Below are 27,438 nucleotides of genomic sequence, written 5' to 3'. Positions count from 1 at the left end.
ATTGTCACTGTTTGAGATGACACTGTTCCAGGCTCCTACCTCTCAACCTACTTCGTGAGCCCTGAGTGGAAGGGCATGGGCCCTTGGGGCACTGGCTACATGGTAGCCTCATGGGCTCTGCACAGAGACAGTCCAGCAAGAGTGCAGGTCACAGCAGACTCTCAGCATTGCTCCAGGGAAGAGGTTGGCAGCCCTGCTTTGGGCCAGGGTGGGCTTTTCAGAGAGAGGGCGAAAACTGCCTCCATGTTAGCCACATGTAAGGAGCAGGCCCAGATTGTAGACCTGGAGGCTAGTGTTAAAGTCCCAAGCACCCTCTCTTAGCAGATCTCTCTGACTCTTCACTGTTCCTCTTCTGTGACACAGGAGCACCAACCGCTGCCCTCATGGGATCGCCACGATGCCCAGGTGAAACAAAAAGGCCCTGCCTCTTCTGGCCCAAGTACTGTAGCTCTGGGCGGGTATAGAATAGAAGAAGGAAAAAGTTTCCTCTGCTGTGACTTCCGCCGCTGCAGAGTCGATCTGGAAGGGAAGCAAGGCAGCAGCTCGGGCTGCCCATGACGGGACGTCAATATCTGCCTGTCATTTCCAGCCCTCCATGTGGAGTCCCGGGTGGGAGCTTTGCTCTGCAGTATTTCATATTTGAGATCTCAATTAAGCTGCCTGGGCCTGGGGTTGAGGGATTTTGACGGGTGCTGAGGGTGCCCTGAGCACTAGGGCACAGGAGAGTAGAGAACTCTCTGGGCTGTGGGGACCTTCAGGCCCAAGAGAATGTGGCAGACTCAGAGCGAGGGGAGGATTTCAGCAGAACTGTTTACAGGGTGACAGGACATCATCTCTGTGACAGCAGAAGACACGACACCTCGACAAGGACCTTAGGGATAAGGGTGTGTCTGTGGGTGTCCTAACTGTCCAGGCAGGAGACGCCCAGGCTACAGGGGATGGGACCTAGTGTGGGGAGATTGCTGCCCCACCAGCTCCTCCCCTGAGCTAGAGGAACTAATCAAGATCTCCAGGCCAGAGAAATTCTTTCCCTGGGTGTCTTTGGAAAAGCCTGGCCTGCTCTACCAGCACAAAGGAATTTTCCCTTCCTCCTTCCAGTCTTCAACCCACACTGTTCCCTCACCTCCAAGCAGCATCTGCCACTCCTGCCTCTGGCTCTGTCCTGCTTAGGCCCCTGTCCCTCTCAAGGCTCGAGAAAGCCACGGACGTGAGAATGGTCTGGCTCCTGAGGGCTGGCCCTTGTGCGTGGCTCAGTATAGAGCCTGATGAATCTGAGGACACAACAGAGGTGGATCCCCTCTCGGGGTGTGGCTGAATGGGGTCACGGCCCATCTGACCCTCCCCTCCACTCCTCAGAGGCTGATGGAACACTTGTAGCAGACATGGCAGAAGTGGGGGTGTGGTGGGTTGTCCCTTTGCTTAATTTTTGCTTCTTCAAGCCTTTAACCTGTCTGCTCTCTGTGTCCCCCCCTTTGCTCCAACCTGTGTTTCCTCTCCCCTCTCTGCCTGAGTGCCGTCTCTCTTCTCTGCACCTCCCTCGCTAAACTCCTTTCCTTTATCTCTGCTCTCCTCTCTCGCTGCCTCCTTCCTTTCATCTGTGTCCTCGCTGTCTTTCTATTTCCACGCCTCTGGGTGCATGCCCTCGCCTGATCTCTGCGGGTCTTTCTCTGTGGGCATCTTTCTGACATGCCCCTCCCCAAATCTTGCTCTGTGACTTCCCTTCTCTCCCTCTCTCCATTTTCTTGCCTGGACACCTCTGCTCACGTCTCTGGCTCTTTCCCTGTTTCCTGGGCCCTGTTCCTGTCATTTTCCTTCATCCTCTCCCACCAACCCCTCATCTCTCTTTCTCCATCTCTCCCCATTCCTGTCTCTTCACCTGTCACCCGTTTTTCTGCTTTGTCTGATTCTCTGTGTGCTGGTGTCTGTCTCCCTCCACCTCCCCACCTCACCTGTCTTTGTCATCCCTTCTGTCCCCCATCACTCTACTGCCCCTCACTATCTCTGCCTCCCTGTGTCTATCCCCACCCACCCCAGGATGATCCCAGCTTCCAACAAAGCCTTCGTGGTCAACAACCTGGTGTCAGGGACTGGCTATGACCTGTGTGTGTTGGCCATGTGGGATGACACGGCCACGACGCTCACAGCCACCAACATCGTGGGCTGCGCCCAGTTCTTCACCAAGGCCGACTACCCGCAGTGCCAGTCGATGCACAGCCAGATCCTGGGCGGCACCATGATCCTGGTCATTGGCGGCATCATCGTGGCCACGCTGCTGGTCTTCATTGTCATCCTCATGGTGCGCTACAAGGTCTGCAACCACGAGTCCCCGGGCAAGATGGTGGCCGCCACGGTCAGCAACATGCACTCGCAGACCAACGGCTCCCAGCCGCCTCCTCTGACTCTGGCACCAGGCAGTGCACCCAGTGGGGCCTCCAGCGGGGTCCCTGCGCCAGGGCCGCCCAAGGTGGTGGTCCGCAACGAGCTGGTGGAATTCAGTGCCAGCCTGGCCCGTGGCAGCGACTCCTCTTCCTCCAGCTCCCTGGGCAGCGGGGAGGCTGCGGGGCTGGGAAGGGGCCCCTGGAGGCTCCCACACCCTGGCCCCCGCCCCAAGCCCAACCTTGACCGCCTGATGGGGGCCTTTGCCTCCCTGGACCTCAAGAGTCAGAGAAAGGAGGAGCTGCTGGACTCCAGGACTCCAGGCGGGAGAGGGTCTGGGACCTCCGCCAGGGGCCAACCCTCGGACCGAGAGCCACTGCTGGGACCGCCCGCGGCCCGGGCCAGGAGCCTGCTCCCCTTACCCCTGGAGGGCAAGGCCAAACGCAGCCACTCTTTTGACATGGGGGACTTTGCTGCTGCGGCAGCTGGAGGGGTGGCCCCCGGTGGCTACAGCCCCCCTCGGCGGGTCTCGAACATCTGGACAAAGCGCAGCCTCTCTGTCAATGGCATGCTATTGCCTTTTGAGGAGAGTGACTTGGTGGGGGCCCGGGGGACCTTTGGCAGCTCAGAGTGGGTGATGGAGAGCACGGTGTAGGCCTGGGGGATGGGCATCCTCCCTCCCACCCTTGCAGGATGGAAGGAGGGGAAAGAATCTTTTCTGGCAAGTCTTTGTGGAGTTTCCATGGTGATGTTTACATCCAGGGACAGTTTCATCTCCCTGTCAACGCCCCCCACCCCCAACCACCCACACCACCTTCCCAGGCCCGTCCCCCACCACCCATTGGGTGTGCTCAGGGAAAGCGGACTTGATCACTAAAATGTTGGACTGAGCCCTGAGTGTTTGGAAAGGCGGCCTCCTGCCTTTCTAATCACAAATGTAGCGTATAAGCAAGTGGCTTTGGATTGTTTCTGGTTCCACTGTTGTTTTTATTTTCTAATTTATTTTTTCCACTTCCCAGACTCCTCCTCTTCATTCACACAGATGATGGAGAGTTTGTGTGTGAAAGCAAAGTGTGTCCCAGCAGTCCTGGTAGTGGATGATTATTGCCAATTCACAAGAGAAGGGAATGATTCTGGTTCCACACTTGTTCGGGGGAAGACTGTGGAGGTCCCTGCTCAGACCCTCATATTCCCAGCTGCCCTACACCTGGGAGGGATGAGAGACCCCCTGAGACCTGGCCCAGGCTCCTTTGCTTCTCAAACATGACATCCACACCCACCAAATTGGCTAAACCACCAGGGTAATTTCCAGAACTTCTTATATGAGGGGAGCAGGGAGGGAGAAGAGCTTTATGGGGCATAAGGGATTTTAACTTTTGGAATTGCTATGGAATTTTTGCCTCTTTTTTTGAAATTGGAACTGAAAGTCCCTATGAACATATGGTGAACCAAGAAGGCTTCTTTTAAGGAAAGCAGGATGGGTGGCAAGAAGAGCACTGCACCTGCAGTCGATACTTGGAGCTTGGGTTCCAGGGCCGCCACTGAATAGTCAGTTGAATCCCTTGGACAAGACCCCTTCTCTTTGTATCTCAGGCTTCTGGTTCTCAAAATCCTTGGATTGTGGTATGTCTCCAATTTCCTTCCAGTTCTAAGGATTAATGAAAACTCCCTGACCCTAAATGTTACGGTTTATGATTCAACAGTACTAGGAACACAGTGTTAGAATAGTCCCTGGCCTTCCCACTGGACACACGGGAAGAATTCTAGAAGCTTTGGATGGGGAAAGATGAATCTTTTTAGAATCATAGAGTTTTGAAGCTTGAAAAGTTGTTTGTAATCATCTCATCCTCAGCCCTCTCTCCTCTTGACTCCCAGAGTTTCAGAGACTTGTCCCCAAGGTCACAAAGTGAGTTAGCGACTAAGTCTTGGGAGGGGTCAAGACCACCTACCTCCTAAGGGTGGTGTTTGGGATCTGTTTCTCTGGCCTTCACATTCCTAAACCAGGGCATTTCTATGTCCAAAGTCTTATCCCTGTTTGTTCAAGAAAGTGGCTCAGGGTGGGACACGGGGGATGCCTTCCATGGATGTCATTCATGAGGAGGATCCACTCATGGAAATGACAGTGTGGCATGGTTGGGGCCCTTGTGCTCCGTGCCATCTAGGGATTATAACCCCCACACTCCCCGACAGTGCCAAGAGGGGGCAGAGGAGATGTGGCCAGGGAGAAATCGCTGAATCTGAAAAACTTCCCTCTTCATCTCTGTCTCTCCTGGTCCCTATCTGTTCCTGGTCTTTCCTCATTGCCAACACACTACCTCTCCGTCTCCCCAGCTCATTCTTTCCTCCCCCAAGCCTCTGCCATAGATCTGAGCCTCTCTCTTTCTTTCTTATGCTTGCCAACCACACAGCAACAAAGCCTACAGGTGAGTCTACCAGACCTTAGAGTTCTGGTAGACTCAGCCCTGGAGTTGAGCTGGTTGTCCCCAGTCATACCCAGAGCACATAAGGAGCAGATGAGGAACTATCCACGCAGGATTGCCTTCTGGCCTCAGCCCAGGAGCCAGTTCTCTGTCTTCATCTTTCTTTGCTCCTCATTTTTTTTCTCCTGTGACACGCTGCCTCCCCCATCCCCTTTCTGATCCGGACAAGGTGACTAACAGACCAGGTGAGTCCCTTCCTGGGATCACAAGTTAATTTCCCAGGCCAGCCCCAGCGGCAGAGCTCAGGCCTTTGCTAATCATGGTGGCGCCCACAGAACCGGGGAACTGGAGAGGAAATCTCTCCCGCTAGCCAGCCCTCTTTCTCTGTCCTCTTCTCTCCTCTCCTTTTTCTCTCTGCTCTTTTCCCATTCAGACTTTTTAAATGTAGCCATTGAGGAAGAGACCCCAAATACCACTTTTCTTTTCGTCTTTGGGTTCAAACACCCAGAACGAAAGTGGTGGACATGGAAAGGAAGGAGCCGTCTGTTCTCGTCGGTGGCCGCGAGCTCTGTCGTGACACGATATGTACTTGGCTTGTGTTTGTCATGTTCCTGACTTGGAGTTTTGGAAAGCAGCATCCCTGTGGTCAGTATATAAATGCCAATCTTTTCCGTTGCTAAAAAATGTACAGTAAAATGTACAGTTTAAAAAAACAACCACCAACCACACTTCTTGGAAGGGAGAAAAAAAAAAACATTCTCATGCCTGTAAATGTCTGATGTTCATTTCTCTGGAAACTGGTTTTCTAAAGGTGGCGTTGGAGTGGCATTTTCCTTTGCATCCATGTTCGTACCTGCCTAGTGGGAGCCTGCTGCCTGCCAAGTTCATATACATGATGGGCCTTCTAAAATAAGAGAACGGGCATCTTCCTGGAGTAAAGAACAGTAGAAGAATCTGGAGTCCTAAGAAGGACTAATACCTCCCCAGCTACCCTGACTATCCCACCTGATACCTTGATACTCTGATGCACCAGCCCTGCTACTATTTCCTGGACTGAGGCCACTACCACACTTACTCACGAAGGGCACACGGGTACCTTCCATCCATTGGTTGAGCCCTGGGCAGCACTTTTTCAAAGGGGTCTTTTACTGGGGGATGGGGACAACCAACAAAAACATAACCCCAAGGTACAGAAACAAATGAACTTCCGGAACACAGTTTCCCAACTTTGTCTTCATCTAATGTCTAGACCTGCTCTGTCCAATGGGAATGAAGTATGAGCCAGGCTGCAATTTATAATTTTCTAGTAGCCTCATTCAACCACGTACAAAGAAACAGGTGAAATTTATTTTAATAATGTTATTTAATCCAATATATCTAAAACATTATCATTTCAACATATTATACCACAACATTCTGAAGATGACATTTTTCCTTTTTTTTTTTTTTTAAAGATTTATTGATTTATTTATACAAGCACTGGGTACAGTCAGAAGCGCGGGAGGGTGAGAGAATTCACCAGAGCCAGAGCGGGGAGCAGAGCAGGCAGAAGGACCGAAGTACACTGCTGAGGGGAGCAGCAGGCGGCAGGAGAGGTCTGTGCGCCATGTGGGACCCTCGCCCAGCCGCCCGGGATCGAACCGGTACTGCAGAGGCTGCGGGCAGCTTCGCAACCCAGCGCTCAACCGGCCACCGGGGAGGCCCACCATTTTTCCCTTTTTCGTATGAAGCTTTGGAACTCTAGTGCACGTTTTACACTTAAGTCACATCTCTATGCAGACAAGTCACCTTTAAAGTGCTTGAGCGCTGCCTGTGGTGAGTACTGTGTTGGACAGCGCAGCTCTAGACATTCATTGGCTGCAAATGCAGCTTTTTTAAAAAATATTTATTTTATTTATTTATGCATACAAGAGCTAGGGTGTAGGCCAGAGGTGTGGGGGGTGAGAGGGCTCACCAGAGACAGAGTGGGGAACAGAACAGGCAGACTGACTGAAATACACCACTGAGGGGAGCAGCGGGTGAGACAGGAGAGGTCTGCTGCACCATGTGGGTCATCTCCATGGTCCGGGGATCAGACTCATGCTGCAGCGGCTGGAAATAGCTTGAGAGCGCTGAGACTTTAACCCCTGCACCACCAGGGAGGCCCACAAGTGTAGCTTTTGGGAGGGATGAGAACTAACAGTTATAGAACACCTGACATTTCTAGGTATGGTGTTGGTGCTTCACATGCTCTTCTCACTGAATTCTTAACTGCAGCTTCTCAAGGGTGATTTTACAAATGAAAGACTGAACCTCAGAGGGGTCAAGTTACTCACCCAAGGTCACACAACAAGTTTGGCTGCAAAGCCTTAACTCTTTCCATGACGCGGTATTGCCTTCCCTCTCTTTCTTCTTCCTTTCGGCCATTTAGAAATTATATTTGATACTGAGCGAAATGCTCCAACATATAACCTGACCTGGCAGCCCTTGGTCTAGCTTCATTCAGGTTTGATGAACTTCTCAAGTGTTGGCTCCAGGCAGGGGCCTCTATGTTTAGTGGTTTCTTCTGATCTGTCATGGCCCTTTTTGGCCCTTCTTGGCTAGGAAGATTACCCTAGGATTCAGACAGTTCCTTCTCCCCCAGATCACCCTTGTGATCACCCCTTCTTGCCTGGTGACCTCTACATTTAATAGCCTTCTGCCTCCACCCTCATCTGGTCTCCTCTGCCCTGAAAGCCTGTAACTCCATCCCCTAAAGATAGGAAGCCTCCTACCAGCTCCTGCCAATGACCAAACCCACATTCCTACCTCTCCTAATATAAAACCCTGGTCCCTAGCAGGGGCAGCGGGCGGGGGCCATGTGCCCACCCAGATCTGCTGATGACAGCGGAAGCCTTCAACTCTCAGGGCCCGAGCAGAGCAGAGGTAGCTGATGCGCTCTGAGCCTGTTTGAATTATGAAGCTTTCTGACAAACAGGTCAACACCCTTTCTCCAACTCCTTCATAATGACACATCACTCAGGGTTCCACTCAAAGGAGATGCTTTTCATTTGGCCATCATTATACAGTTGAAATTTCAAAAGAGCTACAGCTTGCCTTTGTTTATTTATTTTTTAAAAAGATATCATTGCCAGCCAGGTTAGGAGCAAGGTCACTCCTCTTCCAAAATGGACGGTGATTTTTCTTTCTTTAAGATTTATTTATTTATTTATACAAGCACTGGGTACAGTCAGAAGTGCAGGAGGGTGAGAGAATTCACCAGAGCCAGAGCGGGGAGCAGAGCAGGCAGAAGGACCACAGTACACTGCTGAGGGGAGCAGCGGGTGGCAGGAGAGATCTGCGTGCCATGTGGGACCCTCCTCCGGTGGCCGGGGAGCAGCCGGGGATCGAACCAGTGCTGCAGAGGCTGCGGGCAGCTTCGCAACCCAGCACTCAACCGCTGCGCCACAGGGGAGGCCCAATGGATGGTGATTTTTCAACTAAAGTCTGTGGGTATGATTTTCTTAAGTACAGCTGGAGGACTTCTGTGTCTTCAGTTCTCTGTTCTCTGTGTCTGCAGGGAAGGGGTCAGGGCTTCCTAAGCTGGGTGGGTGGGACTTCCTCTGGTCTTCCCGCCATTGGGGTTTTGGAAAACTATTGCTGATAAAATAGTCTCACTTATTCAAAAGAAAAGACAAGACTGTTGGCAGGCAGGAGTCAAAACCTGAACACAGAGTTTGAAATAGCACACCTACATTCCCAAACCCAGCAATGTACCACATGATGTAGTTGGCAGAGAAGTTTGTGGTGACAAGAAGGCTTCTTAAAGATAGATACCCAAGGTCTCTACCTGACAATATGAGTCTAATAGCTTCAGACCTGTCCAGGTTGCTCTCCCAACATCTAACAGGAACATGACCCCCTTCACAATTTAAATTGATCTATTTGCGCTGTCAACCTTTAAACCAAAGAGCTTAGCTTCTCAGCTTCCATAATCTCATCTAAACTTCCCTACCTCACAGCCTGTCAATATTTATCACAAAGCTCATGGGTTTCCTGGGTCCCAGCCTCCAGCAGAGGGAAATTGACATGCCTCCTAGCAGACCACAGAGGGGAGCTGTGGAGCTAAACATTCAAGCCAACCTGCAATCCCATCATAAGCATTTAGCATCTTCTGCCCGGTGTGAGGATCTTGCCTCATGTACTCATTCTGGACAATGCTTGGCATTTCTGTTCTACTCGCCAACTCTAGGAAAATGGGCCCCGATTACAGGCTCTTGTCTGGTGATGCTCCTGTGTTGGGATAATTGGTCTTCTGGTCTCTTTAGGTAACAGTTGATGCATATGCTCCTGGTGAATCAGAGCCAGCATTCTCCTCCATTGTCTCACTCTGAAGTCTCTCTGGGGCTGGGTTAAGGTAGATCTCATCATCATCACCAAGTCTCTTCCTTAGACAGTCAATGAAACCTGTAGTTACCCCCTTGGTCCCCTGCTGGTAAGAAGGTGAAGCTGGAATTTCACCCATCTCCATAGGATCCCCTAATCCATCTGGTCCACAGCCAGTCAGCCCACTGACCAGCCTCCCACAGCCCAGCCCCTCCATCCAGGCACCCATCTGGTTAGGTGATGATGAACACACCCCCTCTTCTTTTGTCACCTCCTCTGTAACATGTGTTCACGGGTGCTCCCTGGCACACCCAACAACAACTCTAGCATTTATATATTTTGCAAGAGTGGGTTTTCTTTCCTTTGAGCACTAGATCCAAGATGTTCCCTAAACTGTGGTTACCTCTGTGATCTGGACTTTCTCATACTGTTCCCACTTTTTCATGAAGAAATCTTCCATCACCAGCTTGGCATGTCCTGATAGCAAGCAGGTATCTTGAGAGGGAGTATCATCGAGATGAAGGGACTTAAGTCATTGGCTACACTAAGTTATCCTGAATGTTTCCCTACTGGCTTCCCTTTCTGTTCTCTCAAGAATCTGTCTACAAGAATCTGCCTGTCCATCAAGGATGGGCTGGTTGCCTTACCTACCCAGACTAATTATGGGAAAGTTCTTATCCCTTCATTAGATTGACATAGGTTGGCCTTTTGCAAGTGGATATTGAACTGAAAAATTGATAATGAGAACTGACATTCCTTGAGCGTCTTCTGTGTGCCAAGCGCTGTTCTAAGAGCTTTATACAGATTATTTTGGCTCATCATCAAACAACATAATGAAGTAGGTATTATTATTATCATCCCCACTGGGGAAGATAAAGTAAAGAGGAGCTAAGTAATTGCCCAAGGTCACACAACTAGTGACTGGCAGAGTTGTCTGAACATTCAGTAAATGGATTTGCCCTATGGAGTTGCAGCAATGGTTAGAAACACAGTTTTCTGACTTTGATGTCTAAGACCTGAATCCTGGCACAGAAACCTTGCATTTAGGAAGATGGGGTCCAGTAGAAAAAGTGAGAGAGTTGGAGACATCGATGCTGCACATGTTCAGTATGCAATTGCTGACCTACTGTGTCCCTGGTATGGGGAGACAGTAAAATAAAAGTGAAAGACACTGCGCATGCCTTAGATGGCACTCCATGTTCCCCTGGGGGGCAAGGACATAAGTTGGCCTCTAAATTTCTGAGTTTCCCAGGATGGGTCTATTTTCACTCATTTCGATATAACTTGGAGCTCTGGGAAATTTACTGTAATTAAAAGGAGCCAGATGGATGGATTAACCAGGGTCACAGCATAAGGTGGCTCCTTTGAATGGAATAATTCACTAGATTTTAAGCTCCAAGGGGGTCTTGACTCATCTTACAGAAGAGGAAATTAAGACCTGTCATGAGGAAGTGGATGACTCTGGTCAAAAGGTGGCTGGAATCCTGGACCAGATGCAGGTCAGCAGGAGGCACCTCCAGCTGTTCCAGGAGTTTTGGGGTGGGGTGGGATGGGGTGGGGTGGGTGGGATGGAGAGAACAAAGCAAGTCTGGAAGAGCAGGGACCTGGAGGGTTCTGAGTAACCCAAGGCAGATGCAGATGCTCTTGGGGGTGAGGGGCTATTTAGTGGGAGGAGCCCTGTTCTTGGGCTCAATTTCCTTTTTGATACAGTATCAGTGATAAGTTACTGACTTAACAGTAAAGGTAAGTATGTCTGAAGAGAACTAAGCAATTATATAGATCACACATCAGATTAGAAAAGGCAGAGTGATAACATTCATTATTATTAATGATATGCATCATTGCAAACATTATTATAAATGATAGCACATTAGCGATAATATCAGTTATCTCAGGCTCTGAGAATATCAGAGCTGGCAAAGCTATCGGAGGTCACACAGTCTAGTCTCCCTCTGCGGGTATTTGAAACCCCTGTTCAATACCCATGGAAACTCTTATTTATCTTATTAGAAGCAAAACAGTGCAAGATGAACTTCAGGATTCCTTCTAGGCAAAGAGTGATTCCCTGTACTACTCCAATCAGCCAAGGCCTGATGGTTATGGCTTCTTACTCCTGGGAGCCCTTGCCAGGAGACCATTTCTACCTTCATAAGAAGGCCAGAGCCCTGAGAGAAAGCAACCCCCAGAGACTGCTGTGGCTGAAAAGTGTTAGGAAACTAGGTACAGATCCAGGACCCCAGTTGGAAAAAGTTCAGGGCAATTGTTGCTCTTTTTGCAATTCAGCTCTGGTCTCCATGACAATAAGATAAGGAAGAAACTGGGCAAATACAAAGGAACCTCTTAATCCTCTGGTGCTCTTTTATGTTCTTTGGTCCCAGAAGCTGCTGAAGGATCTGGTCCATTGCCAGAACTTACCCCTGGGCTCCCTCACTCATTGGCTCTCCATCCCTGCTCATTTTTCACCCTTGGTCAAGGTCTGGCCTAACAGCCAAAATCTAGCAAGCAGAGTTCTGTAATGACATACTTACTGCCATTGGAACCTCCACTGGTTTTCCTTATTCCTTTGGGTTCTACCCCAAACAAATGAAGGGGGCTCAGGCAAGGGTATCTGGTAAGGTTATGGACTTTTGCCTTCTTATGGAGATGTAAATGCTCATGGGAAGCATCTGCCAAGGGCCAGGTAAATCACCCAATGAAAGGCGACCTCTGTTTACAGGACCGAGAGTAGGTCAGAGGGTCCCTGCTTGAGGTAGTAGGTGAGCATTTCCCAAGAGGCTGTGGGGAGGACACTGGCAGGTCTCTGACCAGCCCTCGCTACCTCTATCTGGGTTAATTCTAGTCTAAACACCATCCACCTGTTTGAGATGGGAAGATTAAAACTGACTCCTACTTTGGTCTTTACTTCTGAATCATCGTAGTCATCCCTACTTGACTGAAGAAGGAATATTATAGAAATGGGAGGTCTGAGGGGTTGATTACAGTTTGGATAGAGCAGAGGCTTCACACACTCTGCTTGAAGGAGACCTGGGGTGTCTCAGGACATATTGCTGGGGGTACAAGACCCATGAATAGGAAACATTTGGCTTCCATCTTGAAGGTAAATAGAGACAGCAGTGGGTAGGTAAATGGAGACACTCTAGAGATCAGGGGTAGGATGGGAAAGAACACAGGAAGCCTCAACAAGGATCAATTAAAAAAGCTCAAGTCTTTTCTTGGTCTTCATGCCTTTTTTTTTTTTTTTAAAGATTTATTTATTTATTTATGAAAGCACTGGGTACAGTCAGAAGAAGCACGGGAGGGTGAGAGAATTCACCAGAGCCAGAGCAGGGAACAGAACAGGCAGACTGACGAAGTACACTGCTGAGGGGAGCAGCGAGTGTGGCAGGAGAGGTCTGTCGCGCCATGTGGGACCCTCACCGGAGGCTGGGGATCGAACCGCCGCTGCAGAGGCTGCGGGCAGCTTCACAGCCCAGTGCTCAACCACTGCGCCACCAGGGGAGGCCCTTGGTCTTCATGCTTTTAAGAGAGCTGCTGAGATTCCACCTTCTGAGGAATCCAACAGACTACTTTGGTTAGTTCAACCTTGACGTATTCGGAAACAGAGGCTAGTACTTTTCTCTTGAGTCCTACGGTCTCCCATCCTCTTTAAGCTTACAAAATGGGTCCGTGCTAAGCATGAGGAAACAAGATACCTTTGCCTGAGCCCCCTTCATTTCTTTGTTTGGGTTAGAAAAAAAGATGGAGAGCCTCATTCAAGAGGGTCTGATTCCAAGGGTGATAAATTGGGGTTCCTTTTGTCCAGCCAGCTTTCTCTGCAGAATAGTGGATAAGAATCATAGCTAGTGACATTTGAGAAGCACCAAAAGCAGCAGCAGAGTTAGATTCAGCATCAAGCTATTTCCAAGAAATTCTTCCATGTGGATCACATTTTTCTGTTTCTTACCCAAAAGCTCCTCTCAATTTACACATTACAACTTTCCCTATTTTACAGATTTTCCAAACTGAGGATCAAAGGTGTTTTCTTTCTTTCTTTTTTTGTAAAATTTGTATACAGCTTATGAAGCAGAAGTGGGTCTTAAACTTAAAATCTTCAAACCCCAGAACTGTAGTCCCCCTCTGACTCTCAGCCATCAAGGATGGCTGGCTGCCACGGTGGGAAAGTGGGTGAGAAATGAGGCTGAGCAGGCAGCCAGAGGTAAGCAAGAAAATATCCACACACACAAGAGGCGACTCAGGCATGGAAGAGGTGGAAAAGAATATAGGGCCCTCAAGAGCTGAGACCTGGAGCCAAGAAGGGCAGGTCTGCCAAGTGGCTGTCCAAGCACAAGAGGTTCTGTCAGTCCTGCAGGGCCAAGCCAGCTGAGACAAGGGTCAGAGAACCTTGTCCACAGTGGACTCAGTAAAAAAGGGACGTGAGAATCAGCAGGAATCCAGAAAACTTAAATAAGGGACCAGGAAAAAGAATAACTATAAGAAAGAAAATATCAAAATCAACAAACAACTATGAACCAGAGACACTCTATGGGGGGGGGCGGGGATTTGGGTCAAAATAAGGGGGTTGTAATTGTATGGGGAATATAAAAATAAAATTAAAATAATAAAAAAAAGGGACATGAGAAGCATCCAGGTAAGGGTGATTAGGGAAGGGGTTAGGGGCACAATCAGATGAATGGTTTGAAGGACTATCTGTGTAGGTCCAGGGTGTAGGTCCAGCCCACCCAGCACCCCACATCTACAAGGAAGGGATGGAACAGAGGGTTGGGGTGGGCTTTCTACCTAGCAAAAAGGCAAGCAGGCCCACCTAGAAATGAGATCCTTTTCAAGATTCAAGTGTCTCTCCCATACTCTCTGAGGGAAGGCTAAGACCCCTGATCCCATGTAGGAAGAGAGGCACATTGGGAAATCTGACCATGTCTACATCTGTGTTTCAAAGTCCTGGTTTCTTCAGGAACACCGGCACCTTTAGGGCATAGCTCCACCCATCAGATCCTATTGTCTCTTCCTGATCTCCTTGAGGGGATAATTGGAGACTAAATGAGAGGGGGAAAAATTGAGGTGATGGCTCCTAGACCTTCCAGATTTTTTCCAGGGTATATTAATCTGTCATATCTAATCTGTCTGGTTGATAGTTTGTTACACAGAAGGGTGGAAGTCTTTCAGAAAGTTGTGTGGAATCTGAATGGAAGCTATGCAAGGGAGGATCTAGAATTCTTCCCTGTTGATTGGGAGGCACCATGGACCAGAAAGCTCTTAGTGAATACCCAGCACTGTCCAGGCAGGGGAGAGGTAACTTCTGGCAAGCATCTCATATACTTTATGCATCATTCCTATAATCCTCACCTATCCCTGTGATATAAGGTGGGTTATCCACCTGGCACTGAAAAACAGACACAGAGAGATACCTGAATTGCAGAAAATCACACAACTAGTTAAAGGACTGGGAAATCAATAACTAGAGTGCCCCAAAGTCACTTAAGGTACAGCAAAGAATATTAGAATTTCCGTGAATTTTCTAAAAGCTGTCATAACCTGTAAGCAATCAGGGTTAAAAGGATGTGACACTAAAAGGTGAAAGACATGGGAGACTTGAATTGAGCAAATATTTAGCTACTTCTCTGTGCCTGTCCCTTGCCTCACATGGTGAGAAATAAAAGGCTTCTCCAAAGATGGTTAAACTTAGTCCTGACACGCTAAGCATTAAATAATCCCTTTTTAAGGGAATTATTCCTTTTTTTGTTTTGCTTTTTAAGGCGTGGGAGTTGGAGAGCAGTGAGAAGTAAGAGAGCACATCCTTCAGGGCAAAGGCACTGCAAACTAACCCCTCTTCCAAGGGAGTTGAGTCTTTTTCCTGGCTTCTGTTTCTTCATCTGTACAATAGCCATGGCATCTACCCCTAAGGATGATTGTGTTTATAAATGATAGCAACCTATACAGCTAGAAAAATAACACAGTGAGCCTGAGAAGTCACCAGTTCAGAATAATGCCATGGAGCAATGCTAACATAAGAGCATTTGTGAGTTCAGAGCTGCAAAGATTAGAGGTCTTCAAACAAACCCTCTGCTCAATATCCCTACCGGGTAGTGTTCCTCCGATTACAAATGAGCCCATGCTTTCAATTTGCAAGTCCCCCAGCAAGAGAACAGAAAGAGCTCCTGAAGAAATACTCCAGAGGTGTGCAAACTTACCGTTCTTGCTTCTTAGAAAAACCCAGAGCCACCAGACTTCCAGAATCATCTTCTTATGGTCATCGTCAGGGCAGAACTCAGAGGCAGAACCCTAGCTTGGACACTTAGGGATGTCTGTCCTCTTGCCAAGTCAGCTCTGGTCTTCTGCACACAGGGAAAACAAGAGGGGCCAGGGGGATAGTGGGCAACTGCTGAGGTCACAATAAGTGGGTGCGATGACTTGTGTTCCGCTAGGACTTTCACTACCACTGAGATCCAGGAGCATTGGCCACACCTCCAGGGTGCACAGCACAGGCCAATGAGGAGAGGGCTACCAGGGTCCTGAGTCCCCTCTAATGAGGACAAACCCTCCCACCAGTAACTTGTTCCTTAGCCATTCATCCTCAAGCAAGGATTAGAAGAACAAAGTCATAAAAATAGTAATTCCAGAACCTCAGTATGAATCACTATTTGCCTCCCCTCCCCATCCTTCCTAATGGCCTGACTGGGGGGCAGGGGGTTTGTGCTTTCCTTCTTGCCTTGTTACCATGACTAGTAAACCAACTGCTATGAGTCCCTGCCTGCCATAGAGAGGAGCATGCTGCAAAGGGGAGGTGGGAGGTAGGGGCGCCTCCCAGAAAGCCCCCCTCACCCTTATTATCATTTCCCCCACAGCACAAACACACCATCCACCTGGTTTGGGTGGGGAGAAAGCGGCACAGCTTCTGAGCCAGCACACCAATCACCAGTCCAGGCTGTTCAGAACATGAAGCCTTTATTAAATTTCCCACTGGAGCTGAGGGCTGAGGGGCTTTATTGGGGCTTGGCTGACAGACCAGGCTCCCTGAGTCCCACAAGTCTCCTCCATGTAAGGGCAGTTTTGAGGAACAAGATAAATGCACAAGGAGGGAGAATATGCCCTCGTGCAGTTTCCATGTTGATGGTAAATGGAAAAGGCTTGGGGTCAGAGCTGAGCGCGGGGACTAAAAGGGGCACGCGAGGAGGGGCAGGAGTCCTGTCTCTTCTCGTGAGGCCCCACCAGCCCACAGCCCCGCCCTTCCCCCCGGGCACCCGCGTGACCCTTTGAGGGAATATCCACCTGGAAGGGCCCGCTCTCCTCCTATTGCCTAGGCGCAAATCTCCCGCCAGGAGCGCACTGTTCTACTGGGAGGGGAAAGGGGTGCGTGTGTGGTTCTGGGAACAAAAGCCCCTGGTGTCACCCGCCGAGACTTTTTTCAAATAAAGCCTCACGAGGGAGGCTGAGAAGGAAGGTGGCTGGGGCAGGGTCCCCCCTCGACGGGCACCCCTGGAATGTGGCTTCCTAGCTCCTAGAAAGCGTCCGGGCGGACCGTTGGGAACCTCCATTCTCTCCCTTAGCTTGACTGGTGATCACGGGCAGTGACCAATCCTGCGGACACAAAAAGAAATGAGAGAGAGACGCTGGGCTCCGCTGCCCGCAGCAGAGTGGGGGACGCCGCCAAAGCCGAAATCCCAGGAAATAATCCCCGGCACAGCCGTCATCGAAGGCCGCCCGCGCCATCGCCCCGGCCTCCCCAGATGCTGGCCGGGCCTGCTGGGCCTGTCCCTTTCCAGGTGAGAGGACACGCCACCAGCCCCCGGGGGGCCCGAGCTGCAGCTGCCCTGACCCCACGTCTGGGCCTCAGACCCCCCCTCAGCCGGCACCCCCTCGGGAAGGGGGTCCAGACAGGGAGGCTCGGAGGGGGCGCCGCACACCTTGAGAGTCAGGCCTGGGCAGGGCCGGGCTGGGCGGCTCCACCGGGCATGGACCTGTCCTCAGAGTCCCAGGCTGCTGCACTCAGCGGGCGCTGCTCCTTGGCCATGGAGAACAGGGTACTGCCGCGAGAGAAGGGAGAGAAATGGCGAGAACGGCCGGTGAGGCCCGCCGTCAGGGGCAAGGCTGAGGGGGTTCGCCACCCTGCCCCACCCCCCCGCCCCCGGCCCCTCCCCCGCCTGCCAGGAGCACCCGAGGCAACTTCTGCTACCAACCCTGGACTCCCCAGTTGGCCTCCTCCTGGGCCTCAGGGGTTTTCCTGCATCTTTATAGCAGTTCTGTTCTTCCTGGGGAGAAGGGAAGACGCCACCTAAACTCTAAGAGATCAGTTCAGAGTCATTCGGAGAAATGAGCCGAGTACTGGCTGAAAATAACGGTTAATAGCCTTTCCCCCTGCCGTTGGCCACACCCCCAGATCTCCTCCAATCAGAGGCCTAGCTCCGCCTTCAGTGCCTCCAGGCCGCATAGGGAGGGGTGGAGCCCTGGGTCTTCCAGAAGGTTCCATAGTCTCTGAGTGGGCCTATACTGGTCTTTCCCTGAGGGAGGTGCCATCTGGGTTCCTGGGGGTTACAGGGGCTTCAGAGTAACGGCAGGGTCCTTGATAGTCGGGCCTGGCACAGCCTGCTGGAGAAGGTGGTTGGGCTGTCCCAGTGTGCGCATGTCAGGCTCGGCCTCTGACGCCATGCTGAGGCCAGAGTGCAGGCTGTGCTGGCAGTGCCTCTCCGTTTACACTTAGCGGTCCATCGGATAGATTCCTTGTTTACCTGTGATCCTGAGTCTTCCAGAGGGCACCTGGTCTGATATGTCAATTGTTAGGGACAGAGTTGCAATGCAAACCCACCTTCTGCCAACTTTTGAGATATATATATATATATATTTTTTTTTTTTAAGATTTATTTATTTTACACAAGAACCGGGGTACAGGCCAGACGTGTGGGAGGGTGAGAGGATTCACCAGAGACAGAGTAGGGAACAGAACAGGCAGATCCGCTGAAATACACTGCTGAGGGGAGCAGAGAGTGAGACAGGAGAGGTCTGCTGCGCCATGTGGGACCCTTGCTGGCCTGCCGGGATCGAACCGGCGCTGCAGAGGCTGCAGGCAGCCTCACAGCGCTGCGCTCAATGCCTGTGCCACCAGGGGAGGCCCTGCCAACTTTTGATATTTTCCCCCAACCAAAAACTTCTCACTAGGAATAAAACTTGTTTATTCAGTCTCAAATTATGGGGACCTATACCTCTTAAGGAAGGTGTGCTCGTCATCCCTGCTGCTGCTTGACCCCTGAGGCAGGGCTTGGGGTACCCAGTTCTCAGAGCCCTAGCATCAAGGATCCAAGCAAAGGAACCAGGTAGCCAAGCAGATGAGGATGCCCCTGAGCAATGCCAAGAGCAAGATGTGTGAGAAGCTAGTTGGGAGAAGCTAGTTGGTAATATTGGTTGTACTCTTATTTTGAAGACCCTGTCCTGAATCAAAGTTACAAATACATGATCACATTTGACCATATTTCATATTCTTTTTTTTAAAAGTTGACGTAGAATTCACATCATGTCAAGTTCACTATTTTAACCATTTTTGAGTGTGTTATAGAATGTCTTATAGTACATTCACAATGTTGTGTAACCATTACGGTATTTAACTCCAGAAAATTTTATCACCACTACCTGTGCGCCCCCCCCCCACCAAAAAAGATGTCCCAAACACAGTAAGCAGTCACTCACCATTCCTCCACACCTTACCCTTTGGCAGCAACTAATTCACTTCTGGATTTGATGGTTATGCCTATTCTAGGCATTTCATATAAAGGGATCACAATATCTGACCTTTTGTGTCTGGCTTCTTTTCCTTCATTGAATGTTTTCAAATTTATCCATGTTATAGATGTATCAATGTGTTATTCTTTTTAAGGGCTAAATAATATTCACCATATGGATATAACGTGTTTAGTTTAGCCATTTATTTTCATGGACATTTGGATCGTTTCCACTCTTTGATCATTACAAATTATTCTGCTATAAACATTTGTGTACACATATTTTTGTGTGCACATGTGTTTTCAGTTCTCTTGGATATACACTTAGGAGTGGAATTGCTGGGTCACAGGGTGATTCAATCCTTAACTTTTTGAGGAACTGCCAAAATGCCTTCCATAGTTGATGTACCATTTCACATTTCTACCAGCATTGTAAGAGTTCCAGTGTTTCTGCATCCTCAGCAACACTTGTTATTTTCATATTAATATATATATATATAAAAATTCTAGTAAGTATGAAGTGGTATCTCATTGTGATTTGGATTTGCATTTCCATTGTTGCTGTTTCTTTGGTTTGTCACTTTTTCAGACTAGTTTTATAATGTTTATATCCTTTGTCATGAGTGCTTATTAAAGTCTGTTCTGCTAGATCAACAGCTAGTGATTTGAGAATAGTTTCCTTAAACATTTGGAAACTAAGAACAAAATTTTCTTGTCTTTGCAGATAGACTCTGGGTACACTGGGACATGTATTGAACACTTAGCCAGGCCACTTACAACTTTACTTTAGCCTTCACTTCCTGCTTATGCAGAGCTGAAAGATCAGCCAGAATTAAGAGCTTAGAGCCTTCTCAGATTTTCTGAGTTTGTGCCCAACCCTGGGTATATGCATAGACTTCTAGGTTCCCAGAAATATGTGGCAACTTTTCAAAGTCCTTCTTCCCTGAAACATCTCATTTCCCAGCCTTTCCTTCCAGACTTTTAGAGTTATCTTTTTCTGTCTTTGCATGCCAAGTAACTTATTGGATGCCAAACATGGTGAATTCTACTTATTGAGTGTTGGATATTTTTGTATTCTTTTAAATATTCCTGAGTATTTTTCCTGCGGTGCAGTTAAGTTACTTGGAAACAGTTAATTTCCTCAAGGTCTTATTTTAAAGATTTTTCAGATAGAGCCATAGCAACATTTAATCTGGGACTAATTATTCTCTTCTTCTGAAGCAAAATCTTCTCGGCACTCTATACAGTTCTGCACAAATTATGAGTTTTTGAGATAAGCTGATTGGACCATACACTATTCTTGCCCCTATGTATATCTGACAGTATTTCCTCTTATCCTTCCAAGAAGCCCTTCCTGTGGCTTTGGGTAGCACTATGATCTGAATATTTGTGCCCCCTCCTCAAATTCAGATTTCCAATCCAAACTTCCAAAGGTGATGATATTAGTAAGAGGGACCTTCAGGAGATAGTTATTAAATCATGAAGGCAGAATTCTCATGAATGGGAGTCATGGCTTATAAAAGAGTTCCCAGAGAGCTCCCTAATCCCCTCCATAGTGTGAGGATACAATGAGAAGTCTGTGACCGCAAGATGACTCTCACCAAAGCAATGCTGGCACCCAGAGGTCAGACATTTAGCTGCCAGAACTATAAGAGATGCATTTCTATTGTTGATTGGCCACCAGTTCATGATATTTTGTTTAGTAACTCAAATGGACGAAGGCAAATAATTTCCTTAAATGTATGTTCTGAATTGCATTCTGAATGCTTGAGGAGGGTCCTCTATAGCTCCCCTCTTTTTCATCCTCTATGCTATACGCTCTCACCACTGTGATCTTGCCAGACTCTCAGCTTCTCAAATCAGGGCATTCACTGGTCTCTGCCTGGGTACCCCGCTCCCTGCACTGTGACCTGGAATTATTCCAGGCACTGCACTGGCAGAAGTGTAGAACTCATCTTATTTGTTTCCCAGGTTGCAAACTCACTGTCTTTCATGACTTAATGTCTGAAATCTTGAAACACCTGCTTATTATATTTTGCTCAGATATTTTTTTTTGTTTTAAGTGAGAGAGTGAATTTAGTCCTTTTTTCTTCAATTTTTTGAAGGGCATTTACATTTTTTTTGCTTTTAATTTCTACTTTACTACATTATGATCAGAGAAGTATGCTTATAATCTTCCTATTATCCCTACTTTTCTTACTTATGTTCCTTTGTAACATAATAACTGATTAATTTCAATGAAAGTCTCATGTCTACTTGAGAAGAAGAATATTCTTTACTAAAGGGTGCAGTATTTGGTACATATTTATGAAATTTAATTTACCAATGATGTTGGGTAAGCCTTCTCTAGCCATTTTTTTTGTTGTTGTTGTTCCTTTCTTGTGCTGGGAGTGGTGTGTCAAACTCATCATTATTGTTTCTATTTCTCCTTGCATTACTTTCATTTCTTTTTTTTTTTTTTTTTTTTTTTCATGTTTTATTTATTTATTTATTTGTTTGTTTGTTTTGTTTATACATACACTGGGTACAGTCAGAAGCGCAGGAGGGTGAGAGAACTCACCAGAGCCAGAGCGGGGAGCAGAGCAGGCAGAAGGACCGAAGCACACTGCTGAGGGGAGCAGCGGGCGGCAGGAGAGGTCTGCGCGCCATGTGGGACCCTCCTCTGGTGGCCGGGGAGCAGCTGGGGATTGAACCGGCGCCGAATAGGCCGCGGGCAGCTTCGCAACCCAGCGCTCAACCTCTGCGCCACCGGGGAGGCCCACTTTCATTTCTTTTTAATATATAGTTAATTCCTGTGTAATCTGGTATATAACATTAATAACTGACATATTTTATTGTAGATTTATGCATTATACTATGATTTTATGTGTTTTGTTTAATACTTTTTGTACTTAATTCTGCATTTCCTGGTAGTAGGCTTGTTACCATTGTTTTAGAGCTGTTTTTATTTAGTTGACGTAAATAACTTTTCCCATCCTTTTTTGTATTTTGAGTCACTTTGAATCACTTTGCTTTAAATGTGTCTCCTGTATTTAGAAGAGACCATGTTTTGCTTTGTAAGTTATTTTGAAAATCTTTTTCTCTTACTAGGAAAGTTAATCTCATTCACACTTATGGATATGACTAATATATTGGACGTCAATTCCTTATGTCACTTTATAATTAGCCAATGTATTATGTTATGTTTCTTTGTTTCTCGGTATGTCTCTTTTGCTCTTTTTTAAAAAAGTATTTTGGATATTGACAAAAAAATGTACATGTTTGCTCTAGTAGTGACCTTTGCATTGATATCTTTTAAAATATCCTGATCAATTTGTATTATCCTTTATGATTTGGGTTATCAAATCCAGATGTCATCATTTGATTTCTACCTTTACCCTCTTCAGCTTTGACCTGATTCTATTTTCCTTTTCTGTGTTCCTTCTCAGTTCAAATTTTAAGTTGTATTCTTTCTACTTTGTCAGAACATATGACATTTGTGGATAATTTTCTATACTTGTCTCTGATCCTTGTTTAAATTTTAGCTCTACACTTAATCCACTACAAGCTTACTATCATGCTCTTGCCAAAGTTTCTCCAGTCATCTCTTGATTGATTAAAATTCACCCTCTAGCAGGTTATCCAAGGATTCATATATACAGAGTTGTCTCACTGTGCATGTATAATTTGTTTTTCTATAGCCTTGATAATTGAATGATGGCTTTCCCACAGATAAAGTCCTTGACTCACGACTTAATTCCTTTATTTTTGTTACTTGAAAATAATGTTCTATTCTTACCTTGCTTTGCAGGTTGCTCTTGAATATCTTGATGTCAACATAATTTTTGTAGTTTATCAGTATTTGGTATTTTGTATGAAGTCCTTGAATATTATTTCTTGGTCTTTAAACTCTAATAATTATATGGGATATATCTCTGAGTTGATTATGCTCAGTCAATTTTCCCAGGGACATGTTTGGCCCTTTCATAAATTTAAATTTTCTGTTATTTCTGTAAGAATTCTTGTATTCCATTAAAAAACATTATTCATTGTTCTCTCCAATTTTCAGGGACATGTGAGAATGGGTGGAATATAGTAGAAAGCTGGAAGGACTAGTGTTATGTAGGAGCACAGACAGTCCCACTATGAAGGGTAGGAGAACAGAGTGTAGACACAGATGCTGACAAGTGGGGTGGTAATGTCTAAGGAAATACTCTTGTAATTGCTTTGGTTTTCTTGGTGGTGAAGAAGCAAGATCTAAGTTAACTAATTCTCCCACCTGGAAAAAAGGATGGAGAAGGGGATGAGTATATTTGCCAAGTTAAGATTCATGGTCTGAGTATGAATCATTTACCAAAAATTTGTAAGTTTTAGAGCCAAGTTCTAAAGAAGCTTGACCCAGAGGTGTTTCCTCCTGGATCTGTTCATGTCCAGAGGGATGAAAAACAGCTTTGATGGGGAATATGAACCAAGGGAGAGGCCAGGCATATCTCTATCAGGGACTAGAGGATTGTGTAGCAGGTGACCTGCCCTGTAAGTGCTGCTTTAGGAGCAAGAGAGAAAGACAAGGGGACATGGATTTGAATGAGTGTAATAACTTGAAGGGACTGGATAAGGCTATTGTGTGAGATGGTGTATCATCTCTCCCAAGTTCATTCTGTGGCTGAATATCATGATGTCATGGATGTTGGGCCAGAGATTCCTGGGTCAGCACAGTGATTACCAGATGGGCTCCATTGCAACTTGAAATGGAGGGTTTGCTGTCTCTCTGTGCCCCAACCCCCTCTGTCAATAACTCTTATTGATTCTACTTTAAACATAAATTCAGTCCCCACTTATCCCACTTATTTTTAACACCTGCCATCTGCATTATCCTGGAGCAATACAGTTTCTCTCTCCTGAATGAATCCAATAGCCTTCTAGATGACTTCTCTGCCTCCTTCTTGGCCCCCATTCTCCTACCCCAATCTATTCTTTTTTTTTTTTTTAGAAAGATTTATTTATTTATGCATACAAGAACTGGAGTACAGGCCAGAGGTTTGGGGAGGGGGGTCCTGAGAGGATTCACCAGGATCAGAGCGAGGAACAGAATAGGCAGATTGACTGAAATACACTGCTGAGGGGAGCAGCGGGCCAGTCAGGAGAGGTCTGCTGCGCCATGTGGGCAACTCCCTGGCTGGGGATCGAACTCGTGCTACAGTGGCTGTGGATAGCTTCATAGGTTGCATCTTAACACCTTGTGCCACCAGGGATCCCTCCCCCCAATCTATTCTTAATACAAAGGTTAGATTGATAACATAAGATAACATGATTCCTCTGTGTCAAACATTAATTCTTATAGATTCTACAAAGACCCACATGCCACGTGGTTACATGTGACATACCTCCCACATCCCCAGCACTCCTGCCAAGCTTGCTGCTTACACAGGTCAACTTGCTATTTTTCAGACTTGCTAGACACTGCTCTCTGCCCTCGAAGGCCTTGGTAATTTCTTCTTTCAGGAATGTTTCTACCGCGTTTAGAGAACTCACTTTTTTCTGTTTTCTCCTCAGATTTCATTACCTATTCAAAAAGGCTCTGCTTGTCCACCCTTTATAAAAAAGCACTCCTATCCTTCTAAGTTCCTTTCTTTTTCACAATAGTACTTATCACCTACATATTATATATTTAATTGTTTATATCTGGACTGACTTGTCCGACAGTGGCTTTGTCTGTTTTTTTTTTTTTTTTCCCCTTCCTGTCCTCAATGTCTGGAAGGTGCCTAACACATAACTGGTACTCAAGATATATTTGTTAAATGAATGAATATGTGAGTAGGTGTGATTGTGTTTTCATGGGGAGACAGGACAATATGATGATCAATCAGGACTTGTCTCCCTTCTCCTGGAGGAATGAAAAGGAATGAAAGTTTTGTAATCTGATGGGACTTTATGATTTATTGTGATCCAGTTCCAGGTAAGATGGTGTGAACACAGGGTGGCCTCTCTTTCCCACTGACTATAGAGTCTGGCAGAGCATGCTGTGCAGCTATCTGAAGTCTTTGAACAACAGGTACCAGAAGTGGATTGAGGATGGGGGGAACCAAGATGCCAAGTACCTCCAAACTGGTGGTGGTGAGCTGAGCATGTTTTTCCCTCCAACAGTCTGAGCAGAACTCAGTGCCATCTGAAACCCGGAAGCGAGTGCTTGGCGTAGATGAGACACAGAAGAAACCCCTGGGTTCTGATGATAGCTGTGGAATAGGGAATTTCCAAAACTCAGAACATTAGGGGGGTCCCCATATTGTTTTCCTTTCTTTTATCTTCTCTCTCATGTCTGCTACCAGGGAGTCTGTGACAAGAGAGGTAACTGCAACAAATGTGACTGGCAACTTCAAATGGCAGGGCTAGGGCTCTAAGGGAAGGTAGCCAATGTTCTGGCCTCAGGACACTCCCTCTTCCTGCTTTGGGGCCCCATCTCACTGTTGGGAGCCTCAAAGTTCTTGGTTCCCATCACTCTTACCTGCCACTTTTTAATGAGATTGGTGAAGGGCACATGCTCTTGATACAGCAGTTGTCACATCTGGGGCAAGTCAACAAGTCTGGCTCCATAAATGTCCTTGGCTGGGCCTTGTCATCCCTCTGCCCAAGCCCTCAAATGAAGAGCTGAGTTTGACCCACTGGATCAAAGTGAAGCAGGAGAAGGCAATGAGCTACTCTAAAAAGGGTCATGGTCCCTGGGTCAACTGTGACATCCACGGGTAAAGCTGGAACTTGGGGGCAGGACTGGAGGGTGAAGCATAGGAGGAGGTCTGAGTTCTCGTCTTATGGAATGGAAAGTTCCAAGGGCATTGGATGGACCAACCATGACACCTGATATGAAAGGCTGGAGCCCAAGAGGTGGGGCTCCTGCTAATCTTACTTGACAGATCTGAGCCTCTATGAAGAGGATGGTTCTTAGCAACAAGACAAGATTTTTGAGTAGGGAAGGGAGAAGCTCATGTTTCCTTGCACAGATCCTGCTAAGCACTTCACATGTATCATATCATTTAATCCTTCCTAAACCCACGATAGGGAGCAAGATGTCGATTTTCCAGATGAGTGAGCTATGGTACAAAGAAGTCAAACAAACTTTGTTTCAAAGGTCATGGTAAGTGACAACACAGAGCATGCTTTTAATAAACACATTTGCTTATGTTGGAATTGATATTAAACCCAGAAAATTTCTTAATTCTTAAAGACCTGAATCCTAACACACAGGCCATGAGCTAGCAGATGGGTGGTGCCAGCAGCAGTGTAAGGGAGATTAGAAATCAAAATGGTGCATGTTTAGTGACTTTGTGAACACAATACACCTTGCCCCTATGCATGAAAAATGGAAGGAAGTAAGCCCATCCCCTCAAGTTACTCACTAGCCTCCCTGAGGAACCAGCTCTGGCTCTCACAGACCAGGTTGTCTGTTACACAGCTGGCCCCTTTGTGTCTGAAGAACTCAAAGCCTGGACCAGGAGGGACCAGCTAGAGGGCATCCCAGTGCAGCAGTGCCACAGCTGGAGGACTTCCTGGGGCTCTGGTACATTCCTGGAGAACCCCACACTTTTCCAGAGAAGCAGTACAGGCCTTCAAAGGAGATAACATCTGCTTTCAGTCCAACCAAGAACCAGTTAATACTGGCTGATGCTTCTGAGTAAGAAGAGGCCAGAGGGTGCAGATCCCAGCTTTGGAGTTAGGGGGGATATTGTTCTGTGGGCTTGGGTGGTGGTGGGAAGAACAAACGGCACGACCAGAAGGTGGTGGAGCAGGAAGAATAGGAGGTCCTTTCAGTAGCCAACTTGAGGGAGGCCGCCCATCTCTGGATGAGTGAGGGGCATGGGGTGTTAGTTTGTGGCCTCAGTTCCTTCATTTATAAAGTGACAATGGAGAAAGATCTAGCTCAGGGGGGCTGTGCATTTATAAACTGAGAAGCACTAAGTAATTAAATACATAACACATAGAACTGGAGAAGTGTTAAGTGCTAACAGGCTCCTTTATATTAATTTTATGCTTCATTGGGTACATTGTAATCAATTACATCATATTAATGACAATGTTGGGTATATGGGGTTCTAGCATCACTAGGCTGGCACAGAAATTGCCTCCCATCTAGCCTAGTTTTCCTTATCTGATATTAGAATTCTCCCAGCAATATTTGTGCCGGGAATACTGATAGCATCTGAGCCATAATGTGCATGTTGAACTTGAGACTTCAACCAGGGAGTGCAAGAGCAGTTCCCGTGCCCACGGACTGTCCTCCAGGAAGCACCAATTGAACAAGCTCATTCTTAGCGTTTTGCCTCCCTAAGCACTGGTGGATATGCAGACAATCCAGGGTTGTCTGCCATCGTTTGGAGAGGAAAATCAGCCGAGGAGGAACTTGACTGGAAAGTCTTTGGTGGTGTCTGCTCTACCTCCTCCCCAGCCCTGAGGGGAGACAAGAAAGCTGGGTGGGCGCAGGATGGGGGACAGCCCCTAAATCCCCCATGTCCAGAACTCCAGAGATATCCATCACAAATGCAGGGTTCCAATTCCCTGTGAGTACATGACCCCCAAATGAGGGCATCACTGCTGCCCATGCACCTGTTACCTAGGGCTACCCT

The 27,438-nt window shown here is 47.4% G+C and overlaps 1 protein-coding gene and 1 long non-coding RNA gene across 4 annotated transcripts in view; one reads left to right on the top strand and one right to left on the bottom strand.

Annotated features, from left to right (window-relative positions):
* LRFN2 (leucine rich repeat and fibronectin type III domain containing 2) overlaps positions 1-6,038 on the top strand; it is a 189,825-nt gene extending 183,787 nt beyond the window's left edge. For both annotated transcript variants that reach the window (XM_037519660.2, XM_054698767.1), the window contains one exon: positions 2,035-6,038. In XM_037519660.2, coding sequence (XP_037375557.2) covers positions 2,035-3,031 — 997 coding nt within the window. In that variant the 3' untranslated portion in view covers positions 3,032-6,038. The remainder of the gene's footprint in view (positions 1-2,034) is intronic.
* A 6,633-nt stretch (positions 6,039-12,671) lies between these two features.
* LOC129146456 (uncharacterized) lies at positions 12,672-17,536 on the bottom strand. 2 transcript variants are annotated; one of them, XR_008553211.1, is made up of 4 exons: positions 17,312-17,536; positions 17,039-17,158; positions 15,326-16,712; positions 12,672-12,686 (listed from the first exon to the last, which is right to left on the bottom strand). It is a non-coding gene; the product is annotated as an uncharacterized LOC129146456 (long non-coding RNA). The 2 variants fall into 2 exon arrangements; XR_008553210.1 differs by lacking the exon at positions 12,672-12,686 and adding an exon at positions 12,929-12,952.
* Positions 17,537-27,438: the final 9,902 nt, after the last annotated feature.

This window comes from Talpa occidentalis, unplaced genomic scaffold (assembly GCF_014898055.3).
Source record: "Talpa occidentalis isolate TD23 unplaced genomic scaffold, MPIMG_talOcc4v2.1 talOcc4.2, whole genome shotgun sequence".
Taxonomy (NCBI): domain Eukaryota; kingdom Metazoa; phylum Chordata; class Mammalia; order Eulipotyphla; family Talpidae; genus Talpa; species Talpa occidentalis.
Note: the sequence above shows the minus strand (reverse complement) of the source record. Positions and strands in the feature narration are given on the sequence as shown.